The sequence below is a fragment of the Perca flavescens genome, chromosome 8 (assembly GCF_004354835.1).
Source record: "Perca flavescens isolate YP-PL-M2 chromosome 8, PFLA_1.0, whole genome shotgun sequence".
Classification (NCBI taxonomy): Eukaryota; Metazoa; Chordata; class Actinopteri; order Perciformes; family Percidae; genus Perca; species Perca flavescens.
The window spans coordinates 36,846,317-36,858,906 of record NC_041338.1 but is presented as its reverse complement, the minus strand read 5'-3'; the positions used below and the strand labels follow the sequence as shown (position 1 = coordinate 36,858,906).

General features: G+C 46.8%; 1 protein-coding gene across 1 annotated transcript in view; it reads left to right on the top strand.

Moving 5' to 3' along the window:
• The window catches only part of itga11b (integrin, alpha 11b), a 54,480-nt gene that overhangs the window by 13,208 nt on the left and 28,682 nt on the right, over positions 1–12,590 (top strand). Inside the window, exons 6-9 of the mRNA XM_028585272.1 lie at positions 1,513–1,661; positions 1,762–1,906; positions 3,492–3,657; positions 4,634–4,704. Coding sequence (XP_028441073.1) covers positions 1,513–1,661; positions 1,762–1,906; positions 3,492–3,657; positions 4,634–4,704 — 531 coding nt within the window. The remainder of the gene's footprint in view (positions 1–1,512; positions 1,662–1,761; positions 1,907–3,491; positions 3,658–4,633; positions 4,705–12,590) is intronic.

Sequence of the window (12,590 nt, the reverse complement as noted above, 5' to 3'; positions counted from 1 at the left end):
ATCTAAACGTGCTTTATCTAAACGTGCTTGGTCGGGACTATTGGCGTAACGTTTGACGCAGTTAGGTTAAGGAAAAGGACGTGGGTGGGCTGACGTTTCCGTGACACGCCGGACAAGAACGGGACAGTTGGGTTTAGGTAAAGAAGAACCATAAACGATGATATAATATAATACATCTAATATCCATAATTAGTCATGAGGTTTGAGAGTTTGTAGAGGCAGTCAGCCTCTTCACCACACAGGTAAACCCTCCCTGTAATTGACTGAGTGGGGACAAAAACTCGGTTGACTCTCTGTATGTTTTGTAAACTTAAAACTTGGTGTGAAAACTGAGCATATGAGGAGTGGTAAAGTAATATCCCAGCATGCAACTGAGACCTGGAAAACGTGCAAAAGTAGTGGAGGCAGTGGAATATGTTTTGAATTCTGGGCAGGGTTCAAACATTTTATAGTGTCCATCCCTACATTGGACAGATCCTACTTGAACTCACAGAAATACATGAAAGACCTCTTAACACCGCGAAACGTAGTTGTGACACATAATGTGTAAAACAGACGCGCCGGCACCATGGAAACAAGGTTTAGTTCATAATCAAGTTCAAGTTACTTTATTTGTCCTCAAATACAATACACTGTGTGAAGCAGATAGTATAGTACAAATTACACACAATACAGAGATTGCCTACCTTGCAGGCATAGTTAAAAACAATAAAAAAACAATAAACAATCAATAAATAGTAAGTCAATAAGTTATCTATGGTTCTTTATAGAATTAAGAAGTAGAATGGCTGCAGGTACAAAAGAGTGTTTATATCTGTTGGTTCTGAGTTTTGGGAGTTTAAAGCGTGATCCAGATGGCAACATCTGAAATTCAGCCTGTAAGGGATGAGAACTATCAGGATACAGACAGGATAGATTCAACCTTTCTTAGCATCTGCTTCTGATAAAGTTCCTCCAGGCCTTTCTGCTTAGAACCTGTGCTGCAGCTGCTCACCCTGATTAACCTGGAAAGGGAGTTTCCACACACACACACACACACACACAACCTACCTCCTTTCCAGGAGGCTAATTTACGAATCCTACCATGGCCACGCCAATACCAGCCCTTCAATAGCAGCTCAATTGGTTGGGGTTAGCCATTGACCTTGAGTGTTTATGGTTAGGATAGCCGATTGGTCAGGGGATAGGACCTGTACATGTAAGCATGGACGTCTGGCCGATAGTAGTGTGTGAATGCTATTGAAGGGTGGGTCTTGGCATGGCCATAGTAGGATTCGTAAATTTGCTACCAGGACATTTGGCGCTCTTCTACTTCCTCACCTTACTTCCTGCTTTGCTCCCGTCAGAACTACTACGGCCACTAGAGGGCACCGCCACTAGAAACCCAAATATAGGTCAGAATGATTCTGGAACAAACCACTTATGGGAGTGTTTTTTGGGGAGGACGGTCTAGTTCGGTAAGTTAGTGGTGTGCTGGGTTCAGCTTTGGACTGAGCTGTGTTTTGGCTGCAGGTGGGTGTGGTTCAGTACGGCTCCACGGTGGTCCATGAGTTCAGTCTGGCTGAGTACCAGACGGTGGAGGAGGTGGTAGAGGCTGCCCGGAGCATCGACCAGCGGGGCGGCGAGGAGACCAGGACTGCACTGGGCATCAACGTGGCGCGGTATGTGACACAAAGCCATCTCCCTCGGCAATAAGAAATCCCACACAATAACCGAGCAAGTTGATTCACAAAGAGTCTGTTTCTTTTCTTTGCCGTGCAGGTCGGAGGCGTTTAAGCGCGGCGGCCGTCCCGGCGCCCAGAAGGTGATGATTGTGATCACAGACGGAGAATCTCACGACAGTCCACAGCTGGTGCAGGCCGTCGCCGACAGCGAGAGAGACAACGTCACCATGTACGCCATCGCTGTGAGTCCGAGACTCTTTACCTTCAAACCCCAACACAGAGAGGGGAAGTCCCTCTCCTTTCCAGTGGACCACCATGAGACCAGAATTTGAGAAAAAAAATTGCCCGGTAGAGAACATGGAGAGACAAATAATTATTTAATCCAGTTTGAATTGAGTCATGAATTACACATATGCGCAGCGCAAAGCCCGACGCAAGTGTCTTTGCTAGTTTAAGACCGACGCAGTCCAACGCCCACATCGTTTAGATAGCAAATGCACCTGCGCCCATCTTTGTTCCCATGAGCGTGCTGGTCTTACAGGGAGGTGTGTTCAGGTGCATTCTGGGCATTCTGGTCTTACAGGGAGGTGTGTTCAGGTGCATTCTGGGCATGCTAGTCTTACAGGGAGGTGTGTTCAGGTGCATTCTGGGTGTGCTGGTCTTACAGGGAGGTGTGTTCAGGTGCATTCTGGGTGTGCTGGTCTTATAGGGAGGTGTGTTCAGGTGCATTCTGGGTGTGCTGGTCTTACAGGGACACAAAATTACGAATCCCACTATGGCCATGCCAAGACCCGCCCCACGAAGCAGCTCGATTGGTTGGGGTTAGGCATTTCACCTCGAGTGGTTAAGGTTAGGGTTAGGGGATTGGTCAGGGGATAGGACCTGTACATGTACGCCTGGCCAATAGTAGTGTGTGAACGCTATTGAATGGCGGGTCTTGGCGTGGCCATAGTGGGATTCCTAATATCGCTACAGGGAGGTGTGTTCAGGTGCATTCTGGGTGTGCTGGTCTTACAGGGAGGTGTGTTCAGGTGCATTCTGGCCATGCTGGTCTTACAGGGAGGTGTGTTCAGGTGCATTCTGGGCGTATTGCTATCTGACCAACAAAAACCTGGTCTAAAGTCAATAACGCAGCATCTCATTGTTATTTTAACAGAGCATTAGTCAAATGCTCCTAGGCTTGTGCACAGCGCGCGCACACTATGCTTGTTACACACACAGGGACACACAGCAGCACACACACATGCAGAAGATGGTGCAAATCCTCCATCATAACAGCAATGCTCCAAGGTCCAAACGCCCCTCCTTTTAAAGGGAATGGGAGATGATCTCTGATTGGTTTATTGCATGTTATGCCCAAAACACACCTATGAATTAATGTACAACCTTTTTGAACCATGCGCCCGGCTCAAAAACCCTTTTTTCCGCCGTCAAACTAGCAAAAGTGGATTTGGACACGCACCTTCACGCCGTGCGCTTAGATCATTAAAATAGGGCCCAGAATGCAAAATTAGATTTTAAACTGACTTATATTTGTAATTCATGGCTCAATTCAAACCTGTTTGAATTGAGCCATGAATTACAAATAACGATTTGTCTCTCTCCGTTCACTTCCGGATTTCTTCTGAAATAATGTTCCATTGAGTCCACCTGAAGGGGAGGGACTTCGCCTCTCTGCTGACTTCCTGTCTGGTCCTGGTTCACCTTTCCGTTTCTATGAACTTGGACTTCCTTCTTCTTTATTCAGATTTGGGTTCGGTGCATGTTGTTTTCTGTCCCTGGACTTTAAAACCTTTGCCCTGAGTGTTTCCTCTGCGTCTCTTCCAGGTTCTGGGTTATTACAACCGCCGGGGAATCAACCCCGAAGCCTTTCTGAAAGAGATAAAGTTCATTGCGAGCGACCCGGATGAGAAGCACTTCTTCAACGTGACAGACGAGTCAGCGTTGAAGGACATCGTGGACGCGCTGGGAGAGAGGATCTTCTCCCTGGAAGGTCAGCACTTTCAAGCTTTGTTGATTGGTCGAATGTCTGACGCTGCATTTAGTGATTACGAAACCCTCCTAGCTAATGAGTAACTCATTCTAAATCACTTCCTAAAACACAGTTTTATAGAAGTGCTTTCATGTGATGTCTTTTGTCGTCACTTGACGTCATTAAATAATAACTTCTAGATTCAATTCCATTCATTCAGATTTTGTTTGGGTCTGCTTATAAGGTGATAATATGAAAAGATTCAGGTATGCAGGTTTTAACCCTTGTGTTGTCTTCCCTTCGACCATGCAATTTTTTTTTTCTGGGTCAAAATTTTAAATTAAAACCGTAAGCCACTTTTTGCTTTTTTTGTTGTTGAGTTTTTGTCACTTTTCCCGATGTTCTTCTTCTCTCGATGTTTTGTTTTTTTTTCCCAACATTTTTCTCAATCAATTGATACATTTTCTTCTTCAAATGTAACAAAATTGTAGCCTGGATGCCAGCCGAACTTAGCCCCGCCCACAACATTCGAGGTCGGGAAGTTGATTTGTTTGCTTTTTTCCGAAGTTTTTGACGCCTTTGTTTTTGACTGATTGTAACTTTTTTCGGATTTTTTTTTTCTCCCACTAACACCAAATTATAAACACTAGTTTTACACATACTACACCTCATTTATAGGAAATAATACCTCGTTTTTTTTTGTTTAAAAAGCAGAAATGTGCTATAATGTTGAATAAAACACCCACAATTCAATGAAAGTAGTGAACTTACTGTATCTTTCATTTTACTTGTGAAGAGCTTTGTATGGAACCATCTGCGTTATTATTGGGCAGTTTGGTTGACAGAAACCTATATTTCTGAAATAGAAACGTTGAAAATGGGTCAAATTTGTCCCGAGGACATCACAAGGTTTAAAAAGAGATTCATTTATAAGTGAAAGTAACGGGATGATGATGATGATGATGATGATGATGATGTGTGTGATTGTGTTCTGCAGGAACCAGCAGTCGGGGTCGAAGGTTCGGCCTGCAGATGGCTCAGGCTGGTTTCTCCTCACATTTAGTCAAAGTGAGTAGCTCATGTTCACATCTACATCCTCCTGTTAGTTCAGTCCACGCTCCTGAAAGCAGTTTGGATATTCCCAATAAGGCCTTTTTCCGAATTAAGCTTTTTCTGATGAAGACATGAGGGATATGTCAATATTATTCAGTTTTTAGAAGCTTTGGACATATATACAGCGCGTTCAGAATCTGCGTCTCAATCGGGGTTTTTACAATACCATACGTTACAACTCCCATCTCTCCAGCCCATGGGCCCACCACCTGTGGGAGGAACCGTTGGGGTCGGGTGCGATGCCACATGGGTGGCAGTGAAGGTCAGGGGCCTCGACGGACCAGACCCGGGCGGCAGACGCTGGCTCTGGGGACGTGGAACGTCACCTCTCTGTGGGGGAAGGAGCCGGAACTGGTGCGGGAGGTGGGCGCTACCGGTTAGATCTGGTGGGGCTTACCTCACGCACAGTCTCGGTTCTGGAACCATACTCCTGGATAGGGGTTGGACTCTTTTCTTCTCCGGAGTTGCCCAGGGTGTGAGGCGCCCGGGCGGGTGTGGGGATACTCACAAGCCCCGGCTGGCGCGCTGTGTTGGAGTTTACCCGGTGGGCGAGAGGGTCGCCTCCCTACGCCTGCGGGTTGTGGGGGAAAACTCTGACTGTTGTTTGTGCATATGCACCAAACAGGAGTTCGGAGTATTCGGCCGTCTTGGAGACCTTGACTGGAGTCCTGCATGGGGCTCCAGTGGGGACTCCATTGTTCTGCTGGGGGACTTCAACGCACTGCGTGGGCAATGATGGAGACACCTGGAGGCGTGATTGGGAGGAACGGCCTCCTGATCTAAACCAGAGTGGTTGTTTGTTGTTGGACTTCTGTGCTAGTCATGGATTGTCTATAACGAACACCATGTTCGAACATAGGGATGCTCATAAGTGTACCTGGTACCAGAGCACCCTGGGCCGAAGGTCAATGATCGATTTCATAATCGTTTCATCTGATCTGAGGCCGTATGTTTTGGACACTCGGGTGAAGAGAGGGCAGAGCTGTCAACCGATCACCATCTGGTGGTGAGTTGGGTCAGGGGTGGGGAAGACTCTGGACAGACCTGGTAAGCCCAAGCGTGTAGTGCGGGTAAATTGGGAACGTCTGGAGGAGGCCCTGTCCGACAGACTTTCAACTCACACCTCCGGCGGAGCTTTTCGTGCATCCCTGTGGAGGCTGGGGCATTGAACCCGAGTGGACAATGTTCAAAGTTTCCATTGCTGAAGCTGCGGCGAGGAGCTGTGGTCTTAGGATCTTAGGTGCCTCAAGGGGCGGTAACCCACGAACACCGTGGTGGACACCAGTGGTCAGGGAAGCCGTCCGACTGAAGAAGGAGTCCTTCCGGGATATGTTATCTCGGAGGACTCCGGAGGCAGTTGCAGGGTACCGAAGGGCCCGAAGGGCTGCAGCCTCTGCCGTGAAAGAGGCAAAGCAGCGGGTGTGGGAGAAGTTTGGAGAAGACATGGAGAAGGACTTTCGGTCGGCACCAAAGTGCTTCTGGAAAACTGTTCGCCACCTCAGGAGGGGGAAGCGGGGAACCATCCAAGCTGTGTACAGTAAAGATGGGACACTGTTGACCTCCACTGAGGAGGTAATAGGGCGGTGGAAGGAGCACTTTGAGGAACTCCTGAATCCGACTAATACGCCCTCTATGTTAGAGGCAGAGCTGGAGGATAACGGGGGATTGTCGTCAATTTCACAGGCGGAAGTCACTGATGTAGTCAAACAACTACACAGTGGCAAAGCCCCGGGGATTGATGAGATCCGTCCAGAAATGCTCAAGGCTCTGGGTGTGGAGGGGTTGTCCTGGTTGACACGCCTCTTCAACATTGCGTGGAAGTCTGGGGACGGTGCCAAAGGAGTGGCAGACTGGGGTGGTGGTTCCTCTTTTAAAAGGGGGACCAGAGGGTGTGTGCCAATTATAGGGGTATCACACTTCTCAGCCTCCCTGGTAAAGTCTACTCCAAGGTGCTGGAAAGGAGGGTTCGGCCGATAGTCGAACCTCGGGTTGAGGAGGAACAATGCGGATTCCGTCCTGGTCGTGGAACAACGGACCAGCTCTTCACTCGCAAGGATCCTGGAGGGAGCCTGGGAGTATGCCCAACCGGTCTACATGTGTTTTGTGGATTTGGAGAAGGCGTATGACCGGGTCCCCGGGAGATACTGTGGGAGGTGCTGCGGGAGTATGGGGTGAGGGGTCTCTACTCAGGGCCATCCAATCTCTGTATGACCAAAGTGAGAGCTGTGTCCGGGTTCTCGGTAGTAAGTCGGACTCGTTTCAGGTGAGGGTTGGCCTCCGCCAGGGCTGCGCTTTGTCACCAATCCTGTTTGTAATATTTATGGACAGGATATCGAGGCGTAGTCGGGGTGGGGAGGGGTTGCAGTTTGGTGGGCTGGGGATCTCATCGCTGCTCTTTGCAGATGATGTGGTCCTGATGGCATCATCGGCCTGCGACCTTCAGCACTCACTGGATCGGTTCGCAACCGAGTGTGAAGCGGTTGGGATGAGGATCAGCACCTCTAAATCGGAGGCCATGGTTCTCAGCAGGAAACCGATGGAATGCCTTCTCCAGGTAGGGAATGAGTCCTTACCCCAAGTGAAGGAGTTCAAGTACCTTGGGGTTTTGTTCGCGAGTGAGGGGACAATGGAGCGGGAGATTGGTCGGAGAATCGGGCGCAGCGGGTGCGGTATTGCATTCAATCTATCGCACCGTTGTGACGAAAAGAGAGCTGAGCCAGAAGGCAAAGCTCTCGATCTACCCGGTCAGTTTTCATTCCTACCCTCACCTATGGTCATGAAGGCTGGGTCATGACGAAAAGAACGAGATCCAGGGTACAAGCGGCGAAATGGGTTTCCTCAGGAGGGTGGCTGGCGTCTCCCTTAGAGATAGGGTGAGAAGCTCAGTCATCCGTGAGGAGCTCGGAGTAGAGCCGCTGCTCCTTTGCGTCGAAAGGAGCCAGTTGAGGTGGTTCGGGCATCTGGTAAGGATGCCCCCTGGGCGCCTCCCTAGGGAGGTGTTCCAGGCACGTCCAGCTGGGAGGAGGCCTCGGGGAAGACCCAGGACTAGGTGGAGGGATTATATCTCCAACCTGGCCTGGGAACGCCTCGGGATCCCCCAGTCGGAGCTGGTTAATGTTGCTCGGGAAAGGGAAGTTTGGGGTCCCCTGCTGGAGCTGCTCCCCCCGCGACCCGACACCGGATAAGCGGACGAAGATGGATGGATGGATGGACGTTACAACTTTTATTGTCAGCCAGGGCTGAAATTCTTTTTGCAAAGCATACATGAATAAAAACAGAAAATTACACAAACATACAACACAGACCAGGTGTTGGAGACTTGTAACCCTGAATAAATATTGCAATGGATTTAATGTAGCTGGTTTAACAATGGGATAGATTGATGTATGAAAGAGTTTTTAAGTCTGATGCGATTGAAAGAAGGAACTCTAAAGTGTCTGTTTGAAGGCAGAAGCTGATATTTGCCGTTTGTGACAGTTTACGGCCTCTTGCCGGTTTACGGTGTACGGTCAGCTCTGTGCGTTGCTATGGTTATTGGACACAAACCAACCAGCTGACAGTTTGCAGGGCTGCAGACCCGATAAGAAGGAGAACCCCAGCTACTTTTAAACATTATCAAAGACTCAGATATCAGCAGGTTTTTGGATATGAAGCTGGTTGAAGGAATGAAAGAGGGACACTGTGTTCACACGCTCCAACAAGTCTTGTTTTGCACGGCTACATGTAAATGGGAATATTAGAGGAATATTCACTTTCATTAGCCCCGTAAACAGCTTAGAGGGAATATTGTCTTTTTCTGGAATATTACGTGCATGTAAACGTAGTCACAACGTGTTGTTTCCGACATGTTCTCACTCCCATCGCGTAAAATCCGGACGCTTGGTCAGGTGTCTTTGGCGTTGTTATTGACGCTCAAAGTCTCCTTTAGCGTCATATCTAAACGTGCTTGGTCGGGACTACTGGCGTCACATTTGACACAGTTAGGTTAAGGAAAAGGTGTTGGGTGGCCTTACGTTTCCATGACACGCAGGACAAGAACGGGACTGTTGGGTTTAGGAAACGTGATAAGCAGGACCCGATCCCCGGTCTCCTGGGTGAAAGTCCTGTGTTGTTTGACCCATCCACCCTCCCAACCAACCTCCCTATGAGGATTTCGGGCTTTCATACTACTCGCTACCGTAGTCGCTCTTAGAGCCACGTCATCTTCAAACGCCTTGTAGCTGCTGCTCTCCCCGGAGCGTTCTACACACACGCTGAAGGGCTTTCTTACCTCCTATCTGACGCTGACAGCCACTGGAGTTCGGAGTAAGAACGGGTTGGTTGTTTCGGATTCATCTCTTTAGTTTCTCTCAGTGGACGTTTTTAGTAGACAATGTGGCTGATTATTATTATCTGATTATTGTTTTATTTCCAATTATCTGTCCATGCTATTCCCCCAAATTGCTGGATAACATCCTCATCTACTTTAATTTGTAGAAATAAGAACAGGTTTAAGTTTTTTTCACAATGCACTAATGAATCACAGAGTTTCCTTCAGTAACGCAAATCCTGCTCCAATAAAATCAGCAGCAACCGGAGCAGAGTTGTGTATTTTATTGATTCTGATTCCAACAGAAACAAAAGTTTGAACTTTGGACTATTTGTATCAGTCTGATCCGAACACATGAAGTCCCAGTCTGGTCCTGGTCCTGACAGAAGTCTAAAGCTGCAGAATTAGAAGCTTCTAGAAATATTTCTGTTGTTTCTCGTCCAGGGACAAATCGTATTCCAGAGTAAAAAAATGGTGTCGTGGAAACTTTCTATGTGTAACACAGAGCAGATGGTTTTCCTGAACGTAGAGCTGCCAACAAACCACACACACACACACACACACACACACACACACACACACACACACACACACACACACACACACTAAGGCAGAAACACAGACACTCACACACATTAACTCAGAAACACACACAAACACTAACTCAGAAACACACACAAACACTAATGCAGAAAACACACACACACACACACACACACACACACACACATAGACACACACTCACTAAGGCAGAAACACACGCACACACACACACACAGACACACTAACGCAGAAACACACACACACACAAACGCAGACACACACATGCACACACACACACACACACACACACACACACACACACACACACACACTAACACAGAAACACACACACACACACACACACACACACACACACAACGCAGACACACACATGCACACACACACACACACACACACACACACAAACACACACACACACACACATAGACATACACACACACTAACTCAGAAACACACACAAACACTAACGCAGAAACACACACACACACACACACACACACACACACACGCGTAGACATACACACACACTAACTCAGAAACACACACAAACACACACACACATACACACATTAAGGCAGAAACACACACACACACACACAAATACATAGACACACACACACACTCTAACACAGAAACACACACACACAAGTAGACATACACACACACTAACTCAGAAACACACAAACACTAACGCAGAAACAACACACACACACACACACACACACACACACACACTAACTCAGAAACACACACAAACACTAACGCAGAAACACAGACACACACACACACACACACACACACACACACACACACACACACACACACACTAAGGCAGAAAAACACACACACACACACACACACACACACACACGCACACACACACACACTAAGGCAGAAAAACACACACACACACACACACACACACACACACGCACGCATGTATTATTAATGATGCAAACCATCAGAGACAGACAACTATCCAAAGTGTTTCCTTCTCTCCAGGAAGGTAAGACAGTGAGATCAGGTTGAGATCAGACTGATGTGGAAAACAGACGACCCAGAATCCTCTCTGGCCGAGTCACCTCCTCCTCTCCGTCCTGACGTTGGACGGTGAATGTGCAGATTCTGAGTGGGCCCGTGTGCATCCACTGTGACTCACCGCTTTAATAACTCATATTTGGACTTTACGAGCGCCAGAGTTCATGCGAGCGTGCGACCGGCTGCACACGCGTGTCGTGAGGTGTTTAAGGACGATACTGAAGCTGCGGATGGCTCACTTCAGTTCCTTTTCCTGTTCCTGTAAATAATCTTTATTTTAAAGACTAACACACAGACAACGTTAGTAGGATGTTACCTGATCTCATGAGGTGTGGGTCTACAGCATCGAACTGAGACCTGAACCAGCTCGGTTGCCCAGTTTTTGAAGGAATAAAAGCATCCCTCCATAAAATGTCAAACTCTTTTCAGATCCGAGCTCCCTTCTCCTCAAACCGAAAAACTTTTATCCGATGGCCACACAGCTGAGCTATTCACACCCTGTGACGTAACAACAAAAAACACGTTGCTCGCGTGCACCGAAATCATGGCCGACGTTCATCTTCCATGACCGCAGAAACTGGCATATTAGGGAAGTTTTGTCTCTAAAGTTTATAACAATTAAATTTCTAGCGGAAAATGGATACTACAGTTGCGCTTTCTGTCTTCAGTGAAAGCATACAACCGTTGGTTTGTTAGTTAGTACCTATTTTTTGTTTACAGTACGGTTACCTAGCAACCGAGGCTTGAAGAAAGCAAGTGGTAAACAGTTGCTCAACATACTGTCAGAACTCCTGGGTGAGTGGTTAGAACGCTTACCTTTGGTCTGGGAGTTAGGAGCTTGATTCCCCTGTGAGGCGATCTTGATTTTGTAATTTTGGATTGGATAATTTGCATGCAATTGCGCAAGTCAGGGTGGTAGGGGAAGACTCATGGATATGCCTGCTCTGGTTGGGTTGGTTAGGTTAAGGCAAGAGGAGTGGGATTGGTTATGGTTAGGGTAAGAATGTCAGAGCGATAATATTCCAAAAAGGTGTAATACATGAGTAGTATGGATAACTGTGTGTAAATATATGCCAAGGTACTGTAAATGCACAGGGGTGCAAATAGCATACATTGATATTTTTTCCAGACGGGGTATTAATAGAACACATTGCTGTGTGCACCGGCGGGGTACTAATAGCATTCATTTCTAATTGCACCAGGGTACAAATAGCATACACTGCTGATTGTACCAGGGGTGCAAATAGCCTCACCCTAATATTTTTCCACTACGTTGAAACAATCTTTCTTCACCATTTGTGTGTCTACAAGCTAAGTTGACTGTATTTTTGGAGAAATGGAAGAAGAGAATATATTTGTTGCTTCTTAGTTGTTCACATCTTGGCTTCTTGACTGGCTGATGACATAACAACAAACTAATCTACTACTAAATCTAATTAGGGGCTGCACAATATATCGTTTTTTTAATCATCATCGCAATATCAACTGGCGCAATATACATATCGTGAAAGGTTGCGACATATCGCGATAGACACTACGAGATTTTTTTGTGGTCATTCTTTTTTAGTAGTGCCTGTCATTGTCAATTCAATTTATTCAATAAAAGATTGTTAGAATTGATTATTTGTTTTAAATTAAAAGAATACTGAAAGCAACAGACAAGGCAGAACTGAGTACACTCTAATATCTGTTAATTTATCACAAGTAATATCATAATTGCAATATTCAACAATGTCATCGCGTATTGCATATTTTCCTCATACCGTGCAGCCCTAGTTCTAAAACAGTAACAAAAGATGTGAGTGCAAAGATTTGCAAGCACAAGTTTTACATTCCCAGTCTTTCAATCCCAGTGCTTCACTGCTGAGACAACATGAGACTGCTCTTGACTTTCTAACTTAATACTTTGACTACATTTTGCTGATAATAC